Source organism: Typopeltis vanoorti, chromosome 2, assembly GCF_054136105.1.
Source record: "Typopeltis vanoorti isolate ZY-2024b chromosome 2, IOZ_Tvanoo_1.0, whole genome shotgun sequence".
In the NCBI taxonomy this organism is placed as follows: domain Eukaryota; kingdom Metazoa; phylum Arthropoda; class Arachnida; order Uropygi; family Thelyphonidae; genus Typopeltis; species Typopeltis vanoorti.
This window is the reverse complement of record NC_143550.1, coordinates 163,058,641-163,086,165: the sequence shown is the minus strand read 5'-3', so window position 1 is coordinate 163,086,165 and position 27,525 is coordinate 163,058,641. Positions and strand designations below refer to the sequence as shown.

The 27,525-nt window shown below is 34.1% G+C and overlaps 2 protein-coding genes across 2 annotated transcripts in view; both read left to right on the top strand.

Annotated features, from left to right (window-relative positions):
* The first annotated feature begins 14,256 nt into the window (after positions 1 to 14,256).
* LOC150109593 (uncharacterized) lies at positions 14,257 to 22,510 on the top strand. Its single transcript, XM_090402704.1, has 2 exons — positions 14,257 to 16,134; positions 16,336 to 22,510. Exons 1-2 carry the CDS (start codon positions 14,257 to 14,259, stop codon positions 21,988 to 21,990), a joined length of 7,533 nt encoding a protein of 2,510 aa, XP_090258830.1. The 3' UTR covers positions 21,991 to 22,510.
* Positions 22,511 to 24,976: 2,466 nt separating this feature from the next.
* The window catches only part of LOC150109592 (activin receptor type-1-like), a 238,237-nt gene continuing 235,688 nt past the window's right edge, over positions 24,977 to 27,525 (top strand). Inside the window, exon 1 of the mRNA XM_090409163.1 lies at positions 24,977 to 24,998. The gene's annotated coding sequence lies outside the window, so the exon portion shown is untranslated. The remainder of the gene's footprint in view (positions 24,999 to 27,525) is intronic.

Below are 27,525 nucleotides of genomic sequence, written 5' to 3'. Positions count from 1 at the left end.
TGCTGTTCTAAAAAAAAAAAAAAAAAAAAAATCACTACAGCATTACTATTCACTAGAATAAACTATTCCATGGTTTAGGTTCAATATAGGTTCAAATAAATAATTTATTATGATTTCCAGGAGCGCTTTATTTTAATATGTATATGAACCATGATTTTGTGATTAATTATAGAACTTAAAATAATTAAATTGCTACCTGAATAAGTGTAATTTAATTGTTTTCTCTTTATTGAATGTAACCGCAGACGAGAGTTTTCTATACTCGATGATGATAGACCTCTAGTGGACTTATTGTGAACTGCAAAAGCGCAGTTCACAATAACGCAATCTTTCTCAACATTGTTTGCACCCATAAAAAGGAAATCAATTATCAAATTTATCTCATCTTATGTATTATAAACTACATTCATCATGATATGGAAATTTCTCATTTCAGTCATTTTTATTAAGACTCATTAGCAGTAAACCAAAAAATAAGAATAAAAATTCACTGCTCCAAGTCGAACATATGAAGGGATACTATCAAACTCATGTAGTGTGTATCTGATACAGTGTGAAGTGTTTTTTTAATATTTTTTGTTATTATTATTCATTTATTTGTTTATGCAAAAACTGTTTAGCAGCTCGTCTTCAAAAGGAGGATGATCGCTTTATTTTTAATTTATTTCATTGAGTAGGTTATCAAATTTGGGAAAATTTGGAGAAAAGAGCAATGCTAATAATAATGGCAAATACTTGTTGGTTTTCTGCTCAGGACATGGACTGGTTATTACTAACACCATGTTCCAACATAAAAATGTGCACAAATTCACATGGAGAGAAGAGGCTGGGAGTAAGAAAAGTCTCATGTTATTGTTGATAGTGATGTTTTCTCCCTGGTGCAGGACACCAGTGTGTGCAGAGGATTAGAAATTGGAAGTGATCACTATTTAGTCTTGATCAGGATAAAATTGAATTTCATATTGACATGTAAGAAAGTTTTAAAGCGAATAAAAGTTGAGCAGCTCTCGGATTGGAACTGTAGACTAAAATACACAAAGATTATTGAAGAAACAATTAAAGAGTTTGTGAATAGCAATCAAACCTTAGAGGTTCAGTGGCAAGCCTTGAAGAAAACACTGATTGAGTCAGCCAGAGAAGCATGTGGTGAGGTTGTCTGCAAGGATAAAAAAAAAATCAAAACTCCATGGTGGACACAGGAAGTTAAAGAGGCAGTGAAGGAAACGAAGAAAACATATCAAAAGTTCCTGACAAATAAGTCAGCCTGTGCTCTTACAGAATACAGAGACAAATGTAAGAAAGCTAAACAGTGTGTAAAACTAGCTAAAAAAAGTCATGCAAGAACATAAAAAATAAATATCAAGATGGTGGTAAGATATTCTGGAGGTTGTTGAAGAAGCTAAAAAAGGGAGGAAAGAGTGTTGTAAAGGGAGTTAGAGAACAAAGGTGACATGAAAACGGGAGAAAAAGATATCCTCGAAGAATGGAGGATTTACTTCGAAAAATTGCTAACTGAAACGAGCAGTGATAGCATAGTGGTAAAAAAACACTCAACAGGCATACAGTCAGGAATACATATCCATACTTGAAGTAGAAAATGCCATCAGAGGCCTGAAATGCTGAAGAAAGGCAGTAGGAGTAGATGATATTTGGCCAGAAATGCTGAAGTATGGTGGTATAAAAGTCTTACAGTGGCTACACCGCATAGTTCAGAAAGCCTGGCCAGAGTGACAGATTCCTGATGATGGGAGTTAAGCTCTCAGAGCACCTATATATAAAAAGGGAAATAAAACTGAATGTGAAAATTTCAGAGGCATTTCATTAGTGAGTGTTCCTGGTAAGATATATGCAAGTATACTTGAGAAATGGTTGAGAAGTATTGTGGAAGAAAAGCTTGGTGAAGAACAAGCTGGATTCAGGTCAAATAGAGGTTGTCAGGAACTGATCTTTACTTTACGACAAATAGTTAAGAAAGCATGGGAATATAACAAAGATCTATACTTCAGTTTTGTCGATCTGGAAAAGGCATATGACAAGGTGCCAAGAGAGAAGCTATTCAATAAGCTACAGTTATATGGTATCAATGGGGCATTATATCAAGCAATACTTAGTCTTTATTTGAGTTGTAAGTCAGCAGTTAGAATTGAAGGAAGTACAGGAAGATGGTTTAATGTTAAATCTGGTGTAAGACAAGAATGTACATTATATCCTCTGTTATTCATTATCAATATGGAATACATTATGAAGGAAAGTGGTATTAAACATGATATCAAAATTGGAGGTGTTAATGTCAGCTTCTTGTTTTATGCGGATGATGTTATACTTCTAAATAAATCCGCTACAAGTCTGCAAGATTCCCTGACTAAATTGAATAACTGTTGTAATAGATATGGTATGAAGGTCAGCAAGAAAAAGACAAAAATAATGAAAATAGGCAGAATCGGTGAAAACGTCGACTGTGTTTTGAACCGAGAACCTGTGGAACAAGTAAAACATTTTAGCTACTTAGGCACGCTTTTTAGTGAAGATAGTAAATTAAATATGGAAATAGACAACAGAATCAACAATTCTGGTGTGGTAGGGAGTCAATTGAATAAATTCATATGCAATAAGAGAGAAATTAGTCAGAACACTAAATTAGCTGTATACAAGACAGTGTTCAAACCTGTCTTAACTTTGGGATCTGAGAGCTGGGTCAGAAATAAAACACTTGACCAAAGACTAGAGACCGCAGATATGAGAGCTGAGAAAAATTAGAGGCGTGAACAGATGGCATCAATGGCAATGTCATATTAAAAAAGGGAATATTAGGAAAGAACTTGACATTGTCAGCATCCAGGAATGTGTTATCAGAGCTAATCTCAGGTAGTATGGTCACTTAAACAGAATGGGTGAGGAAAGATTAGCAAAACAGGTGTACTTTGCAAGGTTGGCAGGAAAACGACCCAGAGGAAGACCAAGATATAGGTGGATTGATACGGTACAAAGTACCTTAGACGATAGAAATATAAGATTTGATAATGTGGAGTCTTCACAAGTAACAGACTGATTTGGAGGAAAATTGTAGATAGGAAGTTAGTAATGATGTACATTTTTCATGTAGTACTATCATATCCTGTACATCCCTTGAGGGTACATGGCAGCAATTTGATGATGATGATGGTTATCAAATTTGTCTAATATTATGTATTATACATCTTTAGATGTATATTATTATTATTATTATTATTTCGTGACACCTCCAAGGAGTCCAAAGACTCATCGACGGAGGGCACCTGCTCTACAACTTTCTGTCTCCACCACTTTGTCAACCAACTACATTGAATGGCTGTTACCATCGTCATCAACTGTCCGCTACCACCACTAGTATTTTTTGTCTGTAAACTGTATGTGTGTGTGTATTCTGAAGGCCGATTTGTCTCTATGCCGAATGAAAAATCCGAAGTTTCGGGAGAAAAAAAAAAAAAACCCTGCTACCTCTGTATGAGATCAGCTAACTAACTTGAGTCAAAAAAAAAAAAAAAAATAAAGATTACTCCCATCACGATGAGACGAGAATCGAAGTGAGGTCTTTTGCAGTCGAACAAAGTTATGTACCGTTGTTCTTCCAACTGTGTTTCGGAGGTGGTCGAAATGCTAAAACAACATCCAGTCAACATACATCTCCTGATGAGGTATACAGAAATCATCAAGAATCTTAAAGACAGCAAAGCACCAGGCCCAGATGGGATCAAAAACAAATTGATACCGCATGTAAGCGGTATCCAGAAAATTCACCGAAAACAATTTATCAAACTACAATTTACCGAAAGGTATCGAAAAAAAACAATTAAACGAAAAACAGTTCGGTGAATTATTTTTTCAATGGTTGTATTTGTGACGAATAGTTCACTAGATAAATTGCCTTTTCAATGAATTATAATAATAATAATAATGTAGTACGCGATGCTTTTTATCCCAATAATAAAGGGAGTAGGCGACGCCTTTTAACCCAATCTAGCTTTTGGAGATTGAGTGGGCAGTTCAATCTCTGCCAGTAGCCAATCTGACCTTTGACTATTACTAATGACAAGCTGCAATCGATGAAGAGACGAGCAAACAATTGCTGCCATCTTTCGATACCTAACCCTACTATTTAATTTTAGACAAATTATGGAGACTCAACTGTCTTAGTGATGATTACTTTAGAAATTATTAATTGGAATATACACATATACGTGCATTTACACGTGTGTGTGTGTGTGTGTATATATATATATATATATATATATACATACATACATATACATACATAGACAACCTATATTACATTTCAGACAGTATGCCAAAGAGAGAATTATTTGATCAACTGTTATTCTACTTGCCAGCAAAGTTTGATCGATTGGTAGAGCCTCTGCTACTAATGGCGCACGCAAAAAGTTAGCAAGTTCGAGCATGGTTAGTAGTTAGAAGGGATTCAATCGTTCGATGCTGTTGGCACACTTTCCCTCGTTGAGTCTTGGGACTCCCTGGAGGTGTCACATAATAATAATAATAGCTTCACATCTAGTGAAAAAAAAATACATCAAAGCAAAATCTAAAATTAAAAAACTCAGTGGAAGGTTGCTTGCATTCTCTGCGCTAGGCCACAAGAAGCTAGATTTACAAGGTTGAGCCTTGGGGAACTTTATTTGGTAAGCCGATTCCCAAGTTAGTCGATCTCTAGCATGGAGAAGCGGGTTCCCCCCCACACACACACACCGGAAACTCGAGTTTTTCATCCCAGAAACTCAAGAAAATCGACCGTAGAACCTACATCATTTCAAATAGCAACATATTCTGTTTTTGCTAGGCACCAAGAGATGGCAGTACTTGTTTGCCTGTCTCCTCGTTGGTAGCTGAATATAATTATTGATAGATATCAGCCAGCTATCTCTTGATTGGTTACTGGTGGAGATTAAACTGCCCACTCAAAAAGCTAGGTAGGTAAGGTTTTAAGCCTCACCTATTCACTATAAGGGAATAAAAAAGGCATTAGCTTATTATTTATTAAGCTATATTCAATTTATAACATTAGTAGAGAACATACTCATATACATAGTTTTATTACAACAAAAGTGTTGTCCTAATTGTTACATTAAGACATTGGTGCACCCAGGGAGGGGGGTCAAGGGGCTCTGGCCCCCTCCAAAAGAAAAGGAAAAAACACTAGAAAAATTTTCCAAAATCTTTTCCTAATTAAAATTCTTTTTTTTTTTTTTTTTTTTTTTTTTTTTTTTTTTTTTATGTTGTGTCGTGTCTTCTATTTCTGTGCTACTTATGAATTAGCGGTCACATAAGGTGGGAATACCCTGCAGCTCTCGGGAATCCTGGCCGCTGTGAACGCAAGGAGAACAAAGTAGTGCTCAGGCGCTACTTCGTTTGACCGAGCCAGAGGAGGAGATCACAGGTACCATGTATTGGCGATCACTGCAGATGCTCAATCATAGCTCGTGCAATGCATAGCGTGTATTCTCAAATCATCTACTCAACACTCCCCCCCCTCTCAAGATTAAATTTTGAGTGCTCGGCCCCCTCCAAGATTAAATCCTGAGTGTGCCACTGCATTAAGACACCACTTTTGTCACATTAGAGTTAAGATCCTGGATTACTTGCAGTCCTATTTATAATTAACTCTTGGATGAAAAAGTTATGTGGGTAGAATATGTGCCATCCATATTCTTGGGATTTTTAGACCACCATTATTGTTAAGATTAGAGTGGTTGATAAGAATTTCACAGGCCCAGTTGCGTGGCTAGAGGGGGTCAGAGGAAGAGGTCTGCCCCGGGCAGCACTTTGAACCTTTTTGAACATTTGCAGTTAATTCTAAAATACAGTCTCGAGAACTTAGTTCCAACTATTGTAATACTACAGCGAATTTTCCTCACTATTGCTTAAGTGTTGCTAGTTGTGAGAGGAGTTTTTCTAAATAAAATTGATTGAAAATTACCTACATTACTATGAAATAGACTTAGCCAATGTCATCGATGATTTTGCTAACAGAAATGAAGAAAAATAACATTTTAGAATGTTGAAATCAAAGTTTTACTTCAAAAATAAACACAGCATTTTAATTTATTTCCCTATACGTTGTTTTGACTTTTTGTAGTATTTTTAGTGTGTATTGAGAGTGGCGGCAAACTCAGGTACCGAACCCGGGCGGCAAAAGCTGTAGCTACACCGCTGGACAGGCCTCCTTAAATTTAAGCTCGTACCACGTTTTGGTGTGATGTAAACAACAGGTGCCTTTCCGGTCAATTTTGTGAACAGTATTCAGGCATGTTTACCACTAACTACAGGGGTTTCATTATCTGTATAAGTTTTATTTTTCCATCTTCTCCAATTAGGCCGAGTTTCCTCCATTGATGTGTTGTTATGCTTTTGGTTTGTGTAGTGTTTATGATAATTTCCTTTAAATAATTGTTAATTTTTGCTAGTATGTTTGGTCTGGTCTGGTGTCTCTTCCGTGTATTTTGTCACATCTGTGGGACCATATTGCATACATTGTTATTATTATGATTATTAGTTCTGTTTTTTTTTTTCATTTTTTGGTCTTCCAACCAAAATAATGTGTTTTCAGAGAATGGTTGTGTCTTATATGTAGGAGTTTCTGTATGATATCCCATACTGTGGACGTTTTGATACAGAACATCATAATATGATATATTGTTTCTGGGTTGGGACAGAAATGACACTTCGCTGGGCCTTGTAATGAGATTTTTTTTTGCTACACACCACATTTTTGCGGGGAGACAGGCATAATGTACTTTATAGAAGAATGTTTTGTATTTTGGTGATATTGGAAGTCGGAAAACTTTGCTAAGCACCGGACTTAGCCTAATTTCTCCTTTTCTTGTTTCCCTGTGCTGGGGAGGCAGGAATATCACTTGACTTAATGTTTTATATAGTTTTCTTGGTTTGATTGTCAGTAAGGTTTCTGTATCTGAGTGTTTCATTATATATGTGTACCCTTTGGCGATTTCTTTGAACATTCTCGGGCTTGGTTTTTTTTATATCTGGAAGTGAGCTTATAAACCTATGCGGCAAACACTTTTGTAAGAATGTTGCCGCATAGGCATGATAGGTTTTTGTGTGTGCTCGGGCTGCTGTTATTGCCCTGCCGATGAGAGTTTTCAGATGGATGTTTAGCAATGCTAAACCTCCAGCTTCAACTTCATGGAAGAGTGTTGATCTGCACATGGGTTCATACTGAGAGCCCCAGATGTATGTAGCGCAGAGCCTGTGTATTTTTTCGACCCACCTTTCGTGATACGGGGCGTTGTGTATCTTGTACCACAGGCGAGATGTTAGGTAGATGTTGCAAACCCGGGCCCTTCCTCTGACGGACAGCTGTCTAGGGCGCATTGCATTAATTTTCTTCTTTATGCTGTCATGGAGTTCTTTCCACTGTTCTACGTGTGATTCTGAGCTTCCGATGTTGATGCCCAGAACCGGTATGCAATTATTCACATGCATTCCTGAAGGAATCCTTGGTTGGTTTTCCCACTTTCCAATTATTTTGCAGTGGGATTTTGCCAGATTCACATTCAGTACTGAGGCTTTGCTGAAGTCTTTTATTATTTTGAGTGTTGCGTCTAAGGATTTTTGTGTTCCTAGTGTTAAAGTGACGTCATCAGCATATGCCAAAATTTTGGCGTCACTTTCTCCGTGTATATGTGTTCCTTTGATATTGTTGTTTGTGTTAATGGCTATAACAAGTGGTTCTAGAGCTAGAACAAATAGAGCCATGGAGAGTGGGTTGCTTTGTCGGATAGAACATTTTATTGGGAAAGAGGCTGAGAGATTTTTATTAATGATCAGCCTACTTTCCGCGTTCCTGTACAAAAGCTTAATCGTTTCTTTCCAGTTTACTCCAACTCCTATTTGGTCTAGTGTTTCAAACAGGTATTGGTGGCTAACTGTGTCAAATGCCTTTTGAATATCTAGCCCCATTACAACACATGGATTTTCTGTGAGGCTGTAATAATTGCAAATGCATTGGAGGTGCATTATTGTGTCAAGAATATTTCTTCCTTTCACTGCACATGATTGTGCTGGTGAGATAAGTTAATGGAGGTGCTTTTGTATTCTGGTTTGTAAGTATTTTAGATATTATTTTGTAATCAGTATTTAGTAGGGTTATGCCTCTCCAGTTTTTTATGTCTTGTAACTTCTGTCGATCCCCAACCTTTGGTAGTAGTACAATGTGTCCTGTGTTGAATTTTGCTGGCGTTGTCTGTGTTGTAATCATCTTGTTGATCATTTTGATAAAAATATGTTCAAATTTTGGGAAGTATTCTTTATAGAATTCGCCTGTTAGTCCATCTTCACCTGGTGATTTGTTATCAGGGAGCTGTTTCGCAATAAGACGGCATTCTGCTAAGGTGATTGGTGCATCGATCTCCTCAGCCTCCTGCTGGGTGATTTTGGGGAGGAGTGAAAGGAATCTTTCTCTTTCTTCCTGACTGCTGGGTTTTTCTTGAAATAGTAAAGAAAAGTATTTGTGAACACGAATTATTTCGGAGTCTTTGTTTAGAGTTTGGCCTTCGTATGTTATGGTTTTTATTCTCTGTTTTGCGTTCCGTTGTTTCTCAAACAGCCATGCTGTCGAGGTCTTCCCTTTATCATTTTCAATTATTTTGAGACCAGCACATAGCCACACTCCTATTTCCTGAAACTGTTTTGCTTTGATGCGGTTTTTAATTTCTTCTATTTCTGTTCTGATGTTTTCATTATTTCTGTCATGGTGGTGATACAATTTTGATATTGATAATTTCTTCGTGTCCACGTTCTGTTTGTTCCTTTGTTACTGCTTTTTTATTCTACTAATTTTGATTGCTGTTTGTTTTGTCATGTGTTTAAATTTCTCCCAGGTTGTTATACCATTTTCTATGGATTCTATTTCCTCTATGTTATTGTTCAATTCATCGTCATCTTTAAGGTGTTTATTAAATTTCCATAGGGGGAAATTTCTGTTTGTAAACTTATCAGCTGTTTTTGTTTGTTGATATTGTAGTTCAGCCATCACCATATGGTGATCGCTGAACATGACAGGTGTGTGTTGTACAGTTTTGACCTTTATATTTCTGAATGTTTGGATGTATTATGCGGTCTATTCTAGAGGCGTTTCCGGGTGCAAATATGTGAATTCCTTCTTTTGGGGATGCAAGATTCTGAAGGCATCTGATAGGCCACAGTGGGTGAAAACTCTTGTGAAAATTTTCTGCGGAAGTAAGTTTGTGTGTTCTTGATCCTTTTGTGGTTGTTCTGTAAAGTTCATATCTCCTGCTATTATTGGGTTATTTTTTTGTTGAATAAATGTTGCACTTCCTCCCAGAAGGTGGTCTTATGATTATGTGTTGCTGGTCCATATATGTTAATTATGTTGTGTATTTTTTTCTGCCAAAGGAGCTCGACCTCCAGAACTCTATGCATGATTACGACATTATGGGATAATATTTGGAGGTTACTCGATTTTTTTATTAGTGTAGTAACCAAAGGTTACTACACTAATACTAAACTGACCTTTGGCTGTTAGTCTCCTCATAATACATGCGCCCATTCTTTATCTTTTATATTGGATACATTTTCAATACATTCTATTTTACCAAATGATTCAAAGTGCATGCCAACTAATCTATTAGATATTTGGGGGGTGGGGGGCAACCAATGAATTAAAATATCTAATTTTCTAGATCTCACAATGGGGATAATTTCACATGTGTGGTTATTAACATTAAGTGATTTTAATTTAGCAAAATTTTCTTTCAAGGAAACATGTTTAAATGAAATTATGAAAATATAACTGAACTTGAAGGAGCCAAGGTGCCATACATTGGAACCTCTTATCTTGCCTTTCAAACTTTCGATGATATCCAGTTCTGTATATGAATTCATAATGCTTCAGAATAACTTGATAATTTTGATAATACCAAAACAAGATGAGACACATCTGTAGAAATCTATTATTATTATTAGAGTCCTTTTAATTATGAACTCTATAAAGATATACTTAATAAATTTTGTATTTTTGTGGTTTTAAATAAATAAACTAGTTTCATTTTGTCACCAATGGTTTCCGCTGGACTACCTGGATTTTTAGACTATTATTCTTATTAATATTGTAAAAACTCGATTGTAGCTTAAATATTCCAAAGAACATTACATCGATTTTTTTTATTTAGGTCAAGTCCCTTAAGAATGTTGTAAAAAATAGCCTTGTTTGTCTGTGTATATTTTGTATTAGATATTATTGTAAATAGCCCTTTGGAAATTAATTTTCGCTGCCGAAAATATTATGTCAAATATTTATATTTTTAAATAATATTTATTGAAATAAATATGTCCTTTTGCTTTCGTTTCTAGCCAAATAGCATTATATGGATCACCACATTTCAGTTTTAGAAACGATTTTTTGTTATTATAATTCAATTTATTGTTATAAGAGGAGTCATAAAGACAAAATAAAATAAAAAAATGTTAAAATGATAAGAGATAGCAAGCCAGCTATCTCTTATCCTACCGATATAGCAGTGTGGCCACTTACTATTAATGAACAGTTTATCGAGCATATTTTAATAAATATGCCCCAGAATGTTGGTAAAATCGAAAATTAAAAAAAAAGAATACACAGAACGCAATAGAATATATATCAGAAATGTAAATGAATCACATTTTTACTGTAAAAAGGCGAATGGAACAAAGGAGAAACGAGAGTGGCTAATTTTTTCAGAAACCAGCAAAGCAATTTACTGTTTTGTTTGTAGATTGTTTTCTAAGTCAAATAATAGCTTAATGAAGGGTTTTAATGACTGGGGAAATATAACACGAACCTTATGTGAACACGAGCATTCTACTGAGCATATACAAGCGATGTGCACATATCGCAAAAGAAAATCAAGTTCTGTAAATAGTCGAATTGATTCTGAATTGATCAAACAAATACAATCTGAAGAAAATTATTGAAGAGAGAGTTTTAAAAAGAATAATAGCTACCATTAAGTTACTGAGTAAACTAGGGCTAGCATTTAGAGGAAATACAAATGATATTTTTTCTGATTCCTGCGGAAATTATTTATCGTGTTTACATTATTTAAGTGAATTTGATGATTTTTTAAAACATCACATGAAAATGTACGCCAACTGTGGTTCTGGCAGATCAAATTATCTTTCTTACCATACTTGTGATGAATTCATAGTGTTAATAGCAAAAAAAAAAAAAGAGAAATATTAATATCAGAAATTAAGGGAGCTGCTTATTTTGCAATAATACTCGCTTCGATGCCAGACATTGCCCATAATGACCAACTGGCTATGATATTTAGGTATGTTGCCGCAAATTCTGACATTACAGAAACATTTATCGGGTTTTTCAGAATTACACGACACAATTCCTTATATTTAGAAGAGGTAGTATTAAAAAAATTAGAAGAATTATCTTTGGATATAAAAATGTGCAGAGGGCAAAGCTATGATAATGCTGCCAATATGAAAGGTATCTATACAGGTCTAAAAGCTAGGCTGAAAAAATGTCCCTCTGCACAATATATACAGTGCTCTAGTCATTCCTTAAATTTAATTGGCAATTATGCCGCGGAATATTGTCCGGAAGCAGTGCAATATTTTTGTTTTATTCAAAATGTATATAATTACTTTTCATCTTCAACAAGAAGATGGGGTATACTCCTTAAACAAAGACTAAGTGAAACGAGGTGGTCCGCAAGAGCTGACGCTATATTGGTTTGAAACGTGGATATAAACAAATTAAAGCCGCATTACTTGAACTATCCATTTCTCCTCATGAAAAACCTATTTCTAAATTAGAGAGCTCATCATTGGCTGAACATTTTTATAAACCAGAAACAGCAATTTTAACAGTTATGTGGGACAAAATTTTACAACGAATAAATGCTAGTAAATCTCTACAAGATCCCGCTATGGATTTGTTTTTAGCTAATAATTTGTTACACTCTTTAGTTGATTTTATTTTAGATATAAGAAATAGTTTTGCTGCTGTAAATGAAGAAGCGAATTTATTAACAGATGAGACAAAATTTAAAGATGAAAAGGAAAGAGTTAAAAAAACGAAAAAAAATGAGTGACGAAGTTTCACAATCTAACAATGAGATTATATTACATGGGAAACAAAATTTCGCTGTGAACACTTTTAATGTCATTTGCGATAAACTAATTTTGGATATTAATGAAAGAACAAAAAAGCTATTTCGATATATTAGATATGTATGTCATTTTTTTGAAGGAAGATATAGATCAAGGCAAGTACAAGACTAGTATTGATAAAATTTTACAAACTTATGGGACTGATATTGATCCAGAAAAATTTACTGATGAAGTTAAACAATTTTTAATAATGATAAAGGAAGAAAATTGATCAATTAAAAATATGTACAAATTTATAAACGATGGGTTAAGGTCTACTTTTCCGAACGTAGAAACAATTTTAAAAATATTTTTGACGATGCCTATTTCAAATGCAAGTGCTGAACGCTCATTTTCAATGTTGAAACGAATAAAAAATTATTTAAGAAGCAACTTGCACCAAAATAAAACAAGTGACCTGTCGTTATTATGCATTGAATCAGATGTAATGGACTCGATCAATTATGATGAAATTATAGATATATTTGCTAAAACAAAAGCCAGAAAAAAAAAACTTTTAGTTATTAATTTTTTTATTTAAATTGAACTGATTTATTTTTCTTTTATATTTTCTGCATAATTCAGATATTTTATTCTCCAATTTTTAAAGTAAGCGATACATTTGCTTATTTTTATCATTCAAAATATGTATATCAAATGTGAAATTTCATTTCCTTTCACAATAGAACTGAACTTTATTTTGCCTCTGATAGTTTAACCCCCCCCCCCCCCGTTGCATTACTATCACACACCCGAAAACTGTTATGAAACATGGTACAGTTTTTATTTAATTTGTTATTTTTCTCTAGTAAACAATTCAGTTTCATCATGAAGTATTTGCATTTTCAGAATAATGAGGAATACGATCAGGCAACACATTCTTGCCCAGTCCTCAACAAAATTTTGGGGGGGGGTGGGGGGGGGGGGGGGTGGGGGGGGGGGGGGGTGGGGGGGGGGGGGGGTGGGGGGGGGGGGGGGTGGGGGGGGGGGGGGGTGGGGGGGGGGGGGGGTGGGGGGGGGGGGGGGTGGGGGGGGGGGGGGGTGGGGGGGGGGGGGGGTGGGGGGGGGGGGGGGTGGGGGGGGGGGGGGGTGGGGGGGGGGGGGGGTGGGGGGGGGGGGGGGTGGGGGGGGGGGGGGGTGGGGGGGGGGGGGGGTGGGGGGGGGGGGGGGTGGGGGGGGGGGGGGGTGGGGGGGGGGGGGGGTGGGGGGGGGGGGGGGTGGGGGGGGGGGGGGGTGGGGGGGGGGGGGGGTGGGGGGGGGGGGGGGTGGGGGGGGGGGGGGGTGGGGGGGGGGGGGGGTGGGGGGGGGGGGGGGTGGGGGGGGGGGGGGGTGGGGGGGGGGGGGGGTGGGGGGGGGGGGGGGTGGGGGGGGGGGGGGGTGGGGGGGGGGGGGGGTGGGGGGGGGACCAGTAAAGTAACATCTGAATTTGCAGTCTGCTTTGAACATTGTTGCTGACTGGGTCATTCACTTCAAGCTCAATTTATCCATTTGAATAATGGTTACTTTTAGTGGGATAGGACTCTTCATAACTGCTCATTCATCAGTAGATATCAACCCAGTTTAAGCATCTGGGATGAATTGGAATGACCTGTTGGTGACAGAATCTGCTATAGTCTAATCTAAAGCAGCTTTGAGATATGATAGTATATATGCATGGCATGGTTCAGCTTCGAGTGATTTCAGCACCTTATTGAGGCCCTAATTCATTCCCTCCCCCTCCCCCCAACAAATAGAGGGCTAAAGAGGAATTCTTACTCGTTTTAGGTAGATAGGTATGTTTATCTAATAGACACTTTTCAATTTAGCATTAAATGAACTCTAGATGTCTCAGACCTACTATATGATTATAATTATCAGTAGTGCTATTAATTATCTTTATTTTAGATAATGCGTATTATAACATAATACGTCTCCAAAAAATCATAATTGCTGTACCTGGGTATTTTAATTTTAAGTTTCTGCATCTCATTGTTTTATTTATTTATTTATTTTTTTAAATATACTTCTAAGAAATTTTAGTTTTATTATTTTATGTTTAGGTCGTCTCTTTCTTTATCACTGTGGATCATCTTGTACACCATGGATGAAGAGAGGCAGAAAAAAATTATGGCTGGTAAGCATATGTTGGCTGATTTTGTTAAGAAAAAGAAAGCAGTTAAATCTAAGACTGTTCAAAGAATTAAATCTTTAGTAAGTGAAAAGGAAACAAAATGTGCAGATAATAGTGCCTCCTCTCTAATAGAAAATGAAAATATTGCAAAAGAAGTGTCTGCAGAATCAAATATAAAAAATAGATTGGAATTTACCGATTCTGTAGAAAACAGACCACTGGAACAGAAAGAGCTATATAAAAAAGCACTAAAGGAACAAAGAAGTTTAGTGGAAGAATATGAAAAAATGATTGCAGAATATGGAAATAAAATGCAGAAATTTCAGGAGGCAATTTTCCAGCGTGATGCAATTATTAATCAGCTGTCTGAAAGGTTAGCAGCTGCACTTCAAACAGAAGCTGGTGTAAAAGTTGAAAGTTTTGCAGAAGAAATTAATACTCTAAAATTACAGTTAAAGCAAGCCATTGAAATATTAGGAAAGCAAAAAAGTAATGATGGCATTTCTGCCCAAGAGTTACTAGAAGCACAAAATCAGGTGATTTTTCTCCAAAAAAATATTGACCATAAAGATGTGCTGATTAATGATATATCTCAAAAGCTGCATGAGTCAAAAGAAGAACTGTTGCTAATAAAAGAGCAGCATCAAATGGAAATGTCTAACTTGAGACAAAAGTTTGATGATTATGAAAAAAAGCTTCAAATTCTTGAATGTAATTTGAAATTAGAAGAAGAAAATAATAAAGAACTAACATTGCTTGATGAATTACATTTGAAAGAAGCAAAAGAAAGGGAATTAAAACTAGAAGATTCTATAGATATGTACTGTACACTTTTGACTGCTAAAGAAAAAAGCATATCTGAATTGGAGAAAAAAATGGAACACGAAATTCAAATGAGAGAGCAACAGATTGTCTTATTAAATAACAGTTTATTTAATCAAACTCAGAATACTGTTGCAGATGAGATTTCTTTGCCAGAAGCACAAACTAACTCTGCTAGCAAAACAGAACAAAATAATGCAGAAACTCCAGAAGTTATAACTGTATCAAGTTGTGTTAGTGCTGTAGTTAGTGAAGCTATAGATTCTGGTTTTGTATCAAATAAAAAATGCATTGGAATTCAAACCTTTGAAGAAGAAGAATGTAATAAAAAATATATACTAGAAATTTCAAATGAAACAGCTGCACACCAAGTAGGTGAAAGGGAATCTTTGCTAAAATCTGATTCAGGTAATAATGCAGCAAATTATGAACTTGTGAAAAGAGTATCTAGTGAAAATGTTGCTGATTTTGAAAAGATTAAAAGTGAAATGGAAAATCAATATTTATTGAAGCTCAATGTGCTTAAAGAATTTTGCAACTGTAGAATGAATAGAGTATTTGAAATTTTATGTGGTAAATTCCAGGAAGCTCATATGTCAGTATTAAGCACTGTTTCGTTAAAAGACTTTGATGCCCATGAGGATTTCCTACAAGATTTATCAAATGAAATTGTAAATACTTATGTAGGATGTGTAGACGATGTCACAAAAATATGGAAACAGGAAACCAAGGCGTTTATTGAACATGCTAGTTTTGATAGTGATAATAATGAGATTTCATACAAAAACATAACTTGTTCTTCCTGTGGAAATAAAAGAGGACATTTAGAACCAGCAGCTCAATATTCTAATGAAAAACATTCTGTTAGTTCAGAAATGAATGACTTGAATGATAAATTAAATGCACTTACTGTTCAGTTAAATAATTGCTTAATAGAAAAGCAAAAAATCAAGGATAATTTTATGAAAGAAATAACAGATCTTTATAATAAACATCAGCAGGAACTAAAAGACGTGAAATGCTCAGTTAGTAATGAAATAGCCAAGAATTTAAATGAAGAGCATAATTTTTATATAGACAATTTAAAAAAATGCCATAAAGATGAAGTGGATAATTTAACAGCACAAAAAAATGAATTAGAAAATGAAATAAAAAAGCTAAAATTTGAAGAATATAAAGTTGATGATATTAGGAAAAAATACAAATATGATATTGATGTCCTTCAGTCAAATATAGAAGATCTTCATAAAAGAAATCATGAACTACAGGATAAACACTCATCAGAATTAGAATTATTAATAAATGACTATCAGACTAAATTAAAAGAATTTGGCTATGCTTTTGCTGTTTGCATTGATAAAGAAAAGCGGAATCTTTTGAATGAAATTGGAGAGGAATTAGGACCTGATCTGGAATTGAAACTGTTGAATGCATTAGAAAAACTGTCAAATAACATTATTCAAGAATTTGAGAATGTTATTGGTGAAAGACCAAATCCTATAGAAACAGGTGATACTGATGCTTTTGACGTACATGATTTTGAATGTGACAAGGAAACTGGAAGTAGATGTGAATTAGATATAGACCAGCAGTATGAAGACAGTAATGAAAAACAAGTTGAAGAATTTCTTCTGAAACACAATTTATGGAAAAAAGATGATAATATAGAAAGACAGATGGCTGGGATCAGTTCGAAGGCAGAGTGTGCTTCTGATAGTCATGTGACACAAACTAACTTGCGTTTGTTGAATGTTCTATCCGATCTAGTTAAGACATTTTTGGATATTGAGCAGGATATTCAGTATCATCTTGTTCAACTTGGTTTCATTGATAAACATCCTGACAGTGTTTTTCATGACGATGATGATGGCCAGAATTTTGGATCTAAAGAAGATTTTACTAGTCTCAGTATTGGGGATAGCCCGAATCTTGACCTTACAGAAGATGGTCCTGATCTTTCACCCCGTGCTTGGAATTCTGCCCAAGAAATAGATCCAGAAGGCAGAGATGTAGTTTTGGGTGTAAGCCATAGATTACGTTTAGCGGTAGATCATGTCCTTCATTTGTTAACTAATATTGTTCAAGCTCAGAAAACACAAGATTTAAGTGTTCTTTTAAAACGTAATGAAGAACTGCACAGAGAACTGCAAAAAGAAACCGAAGCAAAATCCTCCCTTGATTTGGAGTTAATAAGAATTAAAAGTGTTGTTAGAAAACATGAATTAGAAAAGCAGAAATTTGAAGATATCATTAATAATTTAATTGAAACCAAAAGTAAACTTTCAAAGGAAATTGAGGATTTACAGATCAGGCTTTCTAAGGCAGAGGAACTGCAAATTAATGCCTATAAAGAACACCACTTTATTGCACTTGGATTAGGTGATCAAGAACATACAACCTCAACTAAAGATCATACTGCATCTGCACTGACAAATTCTGAAATTCAATCACTCCAAGTAGAGGCAGAGGAGAATAAATTATCTGCTGAAAATGTAACTGAAAATCATGCAAAAGAAAAGCATAATCTTTTAGTTCGAATTCACAATCTAGAATTGACCTTGGAAGACCTAGTTTCTCAAAAAGAAATTTTGCAAGAACAAAAAAGAAAAGATGCAGATGATTTTAGAGCCCAGATAGAGGCATTGGAGAAACAATTACAATCCAGTAAAAAGTTCATTGAAGAACAAATACTAGAGCATGAACTAGAGAGGGAAGAATGTCTTCAAGAAATAACAAAGCTAAAGGAAGTTGTTAAAGAAAAGGAACATATTCAAAATTTAGAAGAAAGATTAACTCAAGAGTTGAAAAATCTGGAGCAGCAATTAAGGATTAAAATTGATGAGCACAAACAAACATTAATAAAACGGGATGAAATGGAAGGAGAACTACGACGAGCAGTTGAAAAAATTCACGATCTTCGTGATATTATAAATGAACTGGAAAAACAGCTTGACATCAAATCCAGTAGAGAATGTAATCTTAATCAGCAAGTTGCTAACCTTCAGGAATCTGTTTCTTTGTATGAAAAAAGTAATTTAGAACTGTCAAGAGAACTGGATAAGTTAAAAAGCATATCTTGTAGTTTGGAATCAAATGATCATGTTCGTGCATTAGAAGATAAACTAGAATCACGAACTCAAGAATTAGAAGAACTGTTACAAAGCCAAACTTTATTACAGGAACTAAGAGGACAAATTCACTTTCTTGAGGCTAAGGTGGAACATAAAGTTAGACATTTAGAAGCACTTCATCTCTCTTCACTTTGTTCTAGTCCATCACCAAGTGATGAAACGAGTTATACTGAGTCTCAGGATGGTGATGCCCAGTCACTAGGTGTAGAAGATGGATGGGAAATGTCACCTCGCTCACTGCACTGGCTAGAAATTGGGAGGCTTGAAGAAAAAGTGGTGAGATTAACACAAATAGAAGAAGAACTATTTAAAAAGAATAAAGAGTTAGAAATGCAACTTCGAAAAATAAAACAATCTGAAGAAGAACTGCACCATGAAAAGTCAGTACTCCAGCAGCAGACAACATCACAACTATTGCAGATTTCTGCCCTTAAGTCACAGATTGAAGAGGAGAGAAGTGTCATGAAAGGCAATTCAAATGCAGCTAATATTGAAATGATGACTAAATTAGTAGAACTTCGAGAAGCACTCTCAGCAGAACAGGAACATAAGAGATTAATTGAGGAGGAAGCAGAAGGAAAACAAGAAGAAATTAGAAAAAACCAGCATATCATTAAAGAGCTTCAGGATGAACTAAATAAAAATATTCACTTAATAAAAAATTTGCAAGATCAGTTGGAAGATAAACACTGTGAAAACTGCAATAAAACTTCATTTTCTGATAGAAATACACAAGGGCCACTAACTCACATTATTCAGATGCTGATTAATGAAAAGAATGAAGAGATCGATGATTTAAAAATGCAGTTGGCTAAATTACAAATAAATCAAAATGTAAACTTAGTGGAGACAGCAACACAGAATTCTTATGAACATTTAGAATTTCTTCAAACAGATAAAGCTATTAATACTGATACAACTCTTTTAGAGCAGCCAGAATCAAAAAGTTTCATAGATAAAAAATGCATAGCTGTTCAGACAACTGATTCAGTGAAGAACATTAAGGAAAAAGATGGCAAAATATCTGGTGAGATATTACCACAAAATTTGGAAGACATTATTAATTCTCAAATGCATGTTTTGGAACAGAAACATAAAACTGAAATTGAAACCATTAATAAGAGTTGGCAAAAGAAAATATTGGAATCAGAGAAAGAATTTCGGAATCAGATAGGAAATATTAAATGTCAGATGGAAAGAGAATTTCAAAATGAAAAATTGGTTATTCTTGAAAAACATCAAAAAGATCTAGAGAAGATGGAAAAGGAGTTAAAAGAAACATCAGAATTTCACATTAAACAGATTTCTAAAGAAATGGAAGAAAATACAAATCAGTTGAAAAAATCTCATGAACAGGAAGTCAATGACCTCAAGAGTTCATTAGAAACAGCAGTAAATAAAATTAAAGTTTTAATAAAAGCACACGAGAAAGAGATTAGTAATATCCGTGACATATTTGATAAAGAAATAAAAAGTCAGAGAGTTGATATGGAAACTGTTCATCAAGAAGAATTGTGTCAGGTGGAGTATAAATTAAAAAGACAGAATGAGACTGAAAAACTTGCATTTGAAAATAGGTTCCAAAGTTATATCAACAAAGCAAAGAAAATAATAAAAGAAAAAATAGAAGATGATATAACATATTTAAAACTGATAGATGAAGAAGAGTTGAAGTCTTTACCCAAGTTCCTTGAAGCATTGTGGGAACAGAGTATAAAAAATCTTCATGAATTTCATTGTAGTGAAATGTATAATATGATGGAATCTCAGGATAGTAATATTGGAAATATTTGTAAACAGTTATTTTTGCATTATGAAACAAAACTAAAACAAATATTACAAATTTTTCAGAAGCAACTAACCCAAGAAAGAAATCTATCTCAAAAATCTTACCATAATGAACTCAAGAACCTCTGGGAAATTCTTGATGAAAGATTAAATGAGGAATTTGTATTGTTTGTTGGCAAAAAATTAGAAAATGATGAAACTACTCAAGATTCTGCTATTTGCAGCAGTAAAAACATGCTAGAAAAAATAGAAATTTTTCAAGAGAAATTCATAAAAAGATGGGAAAATGAGAAAAGATGTTTTCAAATTAATCACCAAGAAGAAATAGACCTATTAAAATTAAGCACGGCACAAAAACTGGAAGTCCAACATCAAACATTGCAGCAAATATACGAAACTAAATTAAAGCAAATAGAATTGCAGTATAGGGAAGAGTTAGAAAAATTAAGGTCTCAGTTAGCTTGCAGAGATGAAGCTTTAAGAGAAAAGACAGTAGCAAATAATAAGAGAGGTGATGAAGGTGGATCTTCAGCAGATACTACCTGCTGTTCAGATGCTACCACCTCTTCAGCTAAAACAAGCAGTTTTGGAAGTCAGGATGATAAAACATTTCCTCAGGTGCAAAAATTACTAGATAAAATCCGTAAGGAAGGGATGGAAGGCCGAACATTAGCAAAATTAATTGAAGAGATAGTACGAGAGCTTTTAGCAGCAAGGACAGCTTTGTTTGAAAATAAGAAGAAATATCAGCAAGAAGTGAAACAATTGCAAGAAGAACAAAGTGATCTTCAAAACGAGTTGCAAAATTATAAACATTTACTAGAATTTCACGTTCAAGAAGGGGCAGGACTAGCAAATTATCTTCAGGCTTCATTAGATGTCGAGAAGTCACAATATAGAGAATTACAGGCTAAGCTAGGTGAACAGCAAAGAACATGTATGGATCTTGAAAAAATGTTATCATCTGCACAATCAGAAATTCTTCATTTAAAAGAAGCTTATGAACAAGAAAATGAAACCCAGCAGAGTCATCATATTAATGAAATAGAAAGTTTAGAGCATTATATTCAGAATGCTAATTCACTGCTTTCTGATGATATAAATATTCTACCAAATGCACAAAGTTTTGAACAGATTTCTGAAATAGAAAAATGTAGAGATGCAGATATCAGGTGGTCATTGGAAAGATCACTGGACATGGAAAATAAACATAGTCATGTTCTTACAGCATCGCATTCTGATGAATCTTTAAAAGGCTCACCCAGTGAAAAAATTTTATCGCCCCTACTTGTAGTTGATAATGAAGTGCCTCTAAAACAGTTATCAGATATTGAAGTTGAAGATGAAAATATGAATAAATTCAATATAGAAACTAAATTACACTATGTTTATTGGAAATATCGTCGTGCAGAAAGTTATAGAAAGGCTCTAACTTTTCAGAAGAAATTTTTCATAATGCATTTAGCAGGATTTGAAGAAACTGAGAAAGCTGCACTTGCTCTTTTGGTGCACATGAACAGGGAAAATTTTAGAGATTCAGATATTTTACCTTCTTCATTACCTCATCGACATGGTTGCTCTCTGTTTCGTTCTTATGTTTATGTTGTAATTGCTATTCGTCGTATGCAAAATCTTGTTCAACAATGGAAACGATCTGCAAATGTTCCCCCTTCGTGTATAGTTGCCATTGAAATAGAAGATATTATGAAAAGAATGAGCAGTTATTTGAAAACCGAAGGCATTAGCTTAAAAGAAAAATTTGATGGTAGATATTTGATAAACACTTTGGCACATTCATCCTCAGAAAGAACTGGAAATGTGTATAATAACAATAACAGTAGTTCTACATCTAGATATTTACCATCTCACAGAAAGAGAAAATCGCAAGGCAATTTAAGTGAATATGTGTTGCGGCTGCAAAATTTACACAGAAAACTTGGACTGGACTCAAGCGATAAATAAATATTAAGGTAGCATTAATTTTATTAAAAAATGATTGCAGTTGGAGTTTTGTAAATTTTACACGTGGTTTTTATGGAAGACTTTTTTTGTATATACTGTATAACTATTCGTGCTACAAACAGACTTCTTCCACTATAGAGTGTAAATACTGTTATAATTTTTAAGTTCTTTTTTTATATACTTTAGTATATTTTACATTAAGTTTTGATCCACCCCTTTTGTTTTAGCTTAAATTATTTTTATTTGAATAACTTCCAGTTGCATAAACTCAAAATCTGCCAATATATCTTGTAAATATTTATGTATGGTATGACCAAAAAATGTAGCATAATGTTAGTTACTAAAAGCATTTGATGCACTATTTTAATATCACACGCAAAGGATTAAAAATGCATTTAGAAGTTAAATTTGGATCGCCTCTGACTAGTATGAAAGTTATGGTTAAGGTATTTCAAGAAAATGTACTTGATATAAATGCATATTTATAAAAATGTTTTCCATTTAGCATGATGGAGATAGATGGAATATCTAGTCCTCTTTCTTTATTTGTAAATTGTTTTTACTTTTTTTTTTTTTATGATAATTGTATTTTGTCTTTTGTAACATACTGCAACTGGCATAAGTCATAAATTTATACCTTTTTGAAAAATAGGACACAGTCCCATTCCAATCTTATTTCTGTTTTCTTTTTATTATTAAGCACCCATTAGAAATTTAAAGTATTCTAGAATTTTTTCACATAATAGTACAATATTTTGGCATAGTGTAACTTAATTACAAGTTTTTAGGTTTAAATTAAATATCTCTCGGTTAGGTACATTTCCATTTTGAATTGAATTCTCTAGATCAGGAAGCAGTAAGCTCCGACTTTCCTTTTCTATATTTTAGTAGAACATAAATAAGAAAAAAACGCCATTAAAGAGAAACAAACACATGTGGAAGAAATTTAATTCGTCAATAATTCATTTCATTGTAAATCATATTCAAGATGGAAAGCACAAGGGGGAAACACTAGTTGAGTAAGCCAGATGACAAAGACAAGAATATCACTAAGCAATGACCATTCTATTTGAGTTATCCTCTTCCTTTTCAACTGGCACTATAATGTAAAACTCAAACTGTCAAGTTAAGAATTTTTGATTGATTGTGTCCATTGTGTTTTTTTATTTATTAATTATCATACAATTATCATAAAATACAATTTATGATAATTGTATTTTGTCTTTTGTAACATACTGCAACTGGCATAAGTCATAAATTTATACCTTTTTGAAAAATAGGACACAGTCCCATTCCAATCTTATTTCTGTTTTCTTTTTATTATTAAGCACCCATTAGAAATTTAAAGTATTCTAGAATTTTTTCACATAATAGTACAATATTTTGGCATAGTGTAACTTAATTACAAGTTTTTAGGTTTAAATTAAATATCTCTCGGTTAGGTACATTTCCATTTTGAATTGAATTCTCTAGATCAGGAAGCAGTAAGCTCCGACTTTCCTTTTCTATATTTTAGTAGAACATAAATAAGAAAAAAACGCCATTAAAGAGAAACAAACACATGTGGAAGAAATTTAATTCGTCAATAATTCATTTCATTGTAAATCATATTCAAGATGGAAAGCACAAGGGGGAAACACTAGTTGAGTAAGCCAGATGACAAAGACAAGAATATCACTAAGCAATGACCATTCTATTTGAGTTATCCTCTTCCTTTTCAACTGGCACTATAATGTAAAACTCAAACTGTCAAGTTAAGAATTTTTGATTGATTGTGTCCATTGTGTTTTTTTATTTATTAATTTATTTATTTTAAATTGCTGTTAACTATATCTACAGTCGTCTGATCTACAATCCCTTCTCCAAATGTGAAGTAATAGTTTTATTTAGTTGAAATTTTATTTGTAATATTTAGATTAAAAAAAAAAAAACTACTTGATTATTAGATATTTCTCCTTTCTTTAAGAATATATTAAGTAGATGTTCTGGTCTGTTTTCTTCATTGTTAAAACATAGTATGTTTATTGGTAACCATCACATTACAGTACATTTAGCTACATGTGAAATTTCAGTCATGTTCTATTGTTTACTTTTTTTTAGGTGCATTTCACAACATGTGTAGGCACCTGTTTTACATTTGTTTTGTTTATCTGTACATGTAACAACTCCACTCTGAATGGATTTTATTGGAGCTATCATGTGCCCAGAGGTAAAAGCAAAATTGGCTGCTCATCCAATTATTGTTACACTGTATGTTTTTTTTATTATTATTATTGTGTGAAAATTATCAAAAATAAGAATAAGTCAAAAAAAGAAAACAATCAGAAGTTTTTTCTGCTTCTGTTGTTAGTCTCATATCCTGTTACTCCTACTACTGAATGTGCACTATTCATCTGTTCAGGGCCATTATTCATCTGGTTTGTTTTGGACATCTTAAGTGCTGTGTTCATCTGACATCTATTAACTAAATTGCTGATATTCAGTGATACTAGAATCAGTTAATAGACCACAGTAGGACTACCCTCATGGCTGGAGCAAGTCAGATGAACATCCAATTGAAAAGTCATTTACATGTCACACCAGAAACAACTGGACACAAACGTTGGCTGCTCATCCAATTATTGTTACATTGTATGTTTTTTTTTTATATTATTATTATTGTGTGAAAATTATTAAAAAATAATAAGTCAAAAAAGAAAACATTCATAAAGAAAACTCATATCCTGTTGCTCCTACTGCTGAATGTGCATTATTCATCTGTTCAGGTCCATTATTCATCTGGTTTGTTTCAGACATCCTAAGTGCTATGTTCATCTGTCATCTATTAACTAAATTGCTGATATTCAGTGATACTAGACTCAGTTAATAGACCACAGTAGAACTATTCTCATGGCTAGAGCAAGTCAGATGAACATCCAACTGAAAAGTCATTTACATGTCACACCAGAAACAACTGGACACAAACGTTAAAGCAGTTGGAAATGATATATGGGATCAACATAAAGCCTGTTAAGTATATTTAATTATTATTTGTCTTTGAATATTTTACAGAAATCTTTTTGACTGATGGGAATTTGGAGTATTAGAATATTTATAAAATAGAAAATAATAATAAAAATGTTAAAAACATAACTTATGGCAGCTCATTTCATATTCTCCTAGCATATAGCGACTAGGGAAACTGCATTTCTCCTCCCACTGCATATAGAGATATTTAATATCTTGACAAAAATCTGTTGGATCAGGTCCATTTTCATTTAACATGGACTGTATAAAAGGAGGTAGAATATTTCAAATGTGATACAAAGTAGTAATTAATATGTTCTAGCTGAGAGGAATTTATAAAATTTGCTATCCCAACATATCTTTTTATTATTGTCTTTTATTTATTTTATTTTTTTTTATATAACCCATCCATGCGAAGTTGGTTAATCAACCTATAGTACATTAGTACCGTATATGAGTAGTGAGTTGGGAAAGGAGGAGCTTGTTTACATTTGATTAGAAAGACTGTATATTGTATTCCTTGGGAAACACAATATGGGGAAGACTCTTCCACAGTACAGGGATAAAGTTGCAGGGGTAAAGGAAGAGGAAAAGAAACTTGTTCTGTTTGTTTCAAGGTGCACTGTGAAGGAATGTTGAGCAGCAGCTACACTGTTCCAATGAGCTTAGTACTAAGTGGAGGAATTATTGATGTTATTTCAGATGAACATTTCCCATGGAAATATTTATAGAATATATAGTGCGGAAACCAAACGTCTGTACAAAAGATGATTTCTAGATCATGTCTAGATCATTTCTGTTTTTTTTTTCCCTGTAATATAGGGCAAATACAAATATTCCTGTAATATATTAATTTTCCATGCATTGCAAACAATATCTAATAGCTGCAACCATGCAGCATATTTATCATAATTCAGCATGCTTTAGATGAAACATTCTTTATAATTATTTGACAAGATCAGTATACTCTCTCTATATCTCATTGAAAATTTCAGTGAAAACTGTGAAGACCATACTATCTTCATTCAGAATCATCATTGGCCATTATCTGGTTCTTTAGTTATATAAATAGTTTCATTACAAATCTGTCCTTAACATAATTCTATAGATTGGTTAGACCTCTGAAGAATTGTGTCTGACCAATTCTATAAATTGGTTATACCTCTGAAGAAATAATCTGCCTTTCTTTTTGGAACCCCCACATCACTGATGAGCTTTACATATTGGAGAAAAGAGATTTGTAAGTCACCATCAACATTAGAACACATTAGATCAGATGATGAATTTAATAATTCTTTGTTCTCAGTTTTCTCTAATTTGTCATTCATCAAGAACCTTAAATTAATATTTGTAGTCTGTATGTTGTGCAGTGATCTATATTAACATGTAACAAGATAGCTTTGTATGTGTCCGTCCATTTGTATACTCTGATACAGAGATTTTGATAAAATTTGTATTAGAGATCTCTGCTAACAATCCAAAGTTCTTAAATGTTTTCACATTCTCCTTCTTTGTCTTTTTCTAATCCTTCTTGGGGGGGGGGGGTCCACAAGTTGCAGTTACACACATTAATCTCATCCACTCACTAGCCTAGCTGATAGTGATGGATACTGGATGTCAGTAGAATATGTCTGTAGATGTGTGTTTGTTCTCTGTTTGGTTTGCCTATTCTGTTAAGTGCAAAACCTAAGTTTCTAGGAACCATGCATTCTCTATATGAAACTAGATTTCACATCTCTCCAACCAAAGGCATGGTTGCTATTGACAGTTATTGGAGGCTTTCAGTTTAATTATTCACATTAACTATATGAAGTGATACAAAATTATATCATACAAATCTGAAAATGGCTAGTAGAACCCTGAAACATCATCGAATTCCTGACATGTACCCTAAAAGGGTGTAGAGGATATTTTTAATAGTACTACATCAGGAACTTACATCATTACTAACTTCCAATCAACAATTTTCTTCCAAATCAATATGTTATCTGTCAAGATTCCAACGTTAACAGATCTTATATTTCTGTCTTCTAAGGCACTTTTTTACTGTATCAATCCACTTATATCTTGGTCTGCCTCTGTGTCTTTTTCCTGCAAACCTGACATAGAACATTTGTTTTGCTAATCTTTCCTCTCCTGTTCTGTTTAAGTGACCATACCACCTGAGATTAGCTCTACTAACACATTCCTGGATGCTAACAATATCAATTTCTTCCTAATATCCTCATTTTTATTATGTTATTGCCACTGATGCCATATGTTAATTCTCTTAATCTTTGAACACTGTCTTGTATACAGTTAATTTAGTGTTTTGGATAATTTCTCTCTTATTCAATATAAATTTATTCAGTTAACTTCCTACCATATCAACTTTGTTGATTCTGTTGTGTATTTCCATATTTAATTTACCATCTTCACTAAAAATTGCACCTAAGTAGCTGAAATGTTTTACTTGTTCTATAGCTTCTCCCTTCACAATGCAGTAGTTATTTGCAAATTTCTGCCTTTTTTCATTGTCTTTGTCTTGTT

Coding starts and splice junctions, on each gene's coding strand:
- LOC150109593 (XM_090402704.1), top strand. CDS start 14,257: ATGGATGAAGAGAGGCAGAAAAAAATTATGGCTGGTAAGCATATGTTG. Junction 16,135..16,335: donor TAAAAGACGTGAAATGCTCA/GTTAGTAATGAA, acceptor GATGTCCTTCAG/TCAAATATAGAAGATCTTCA.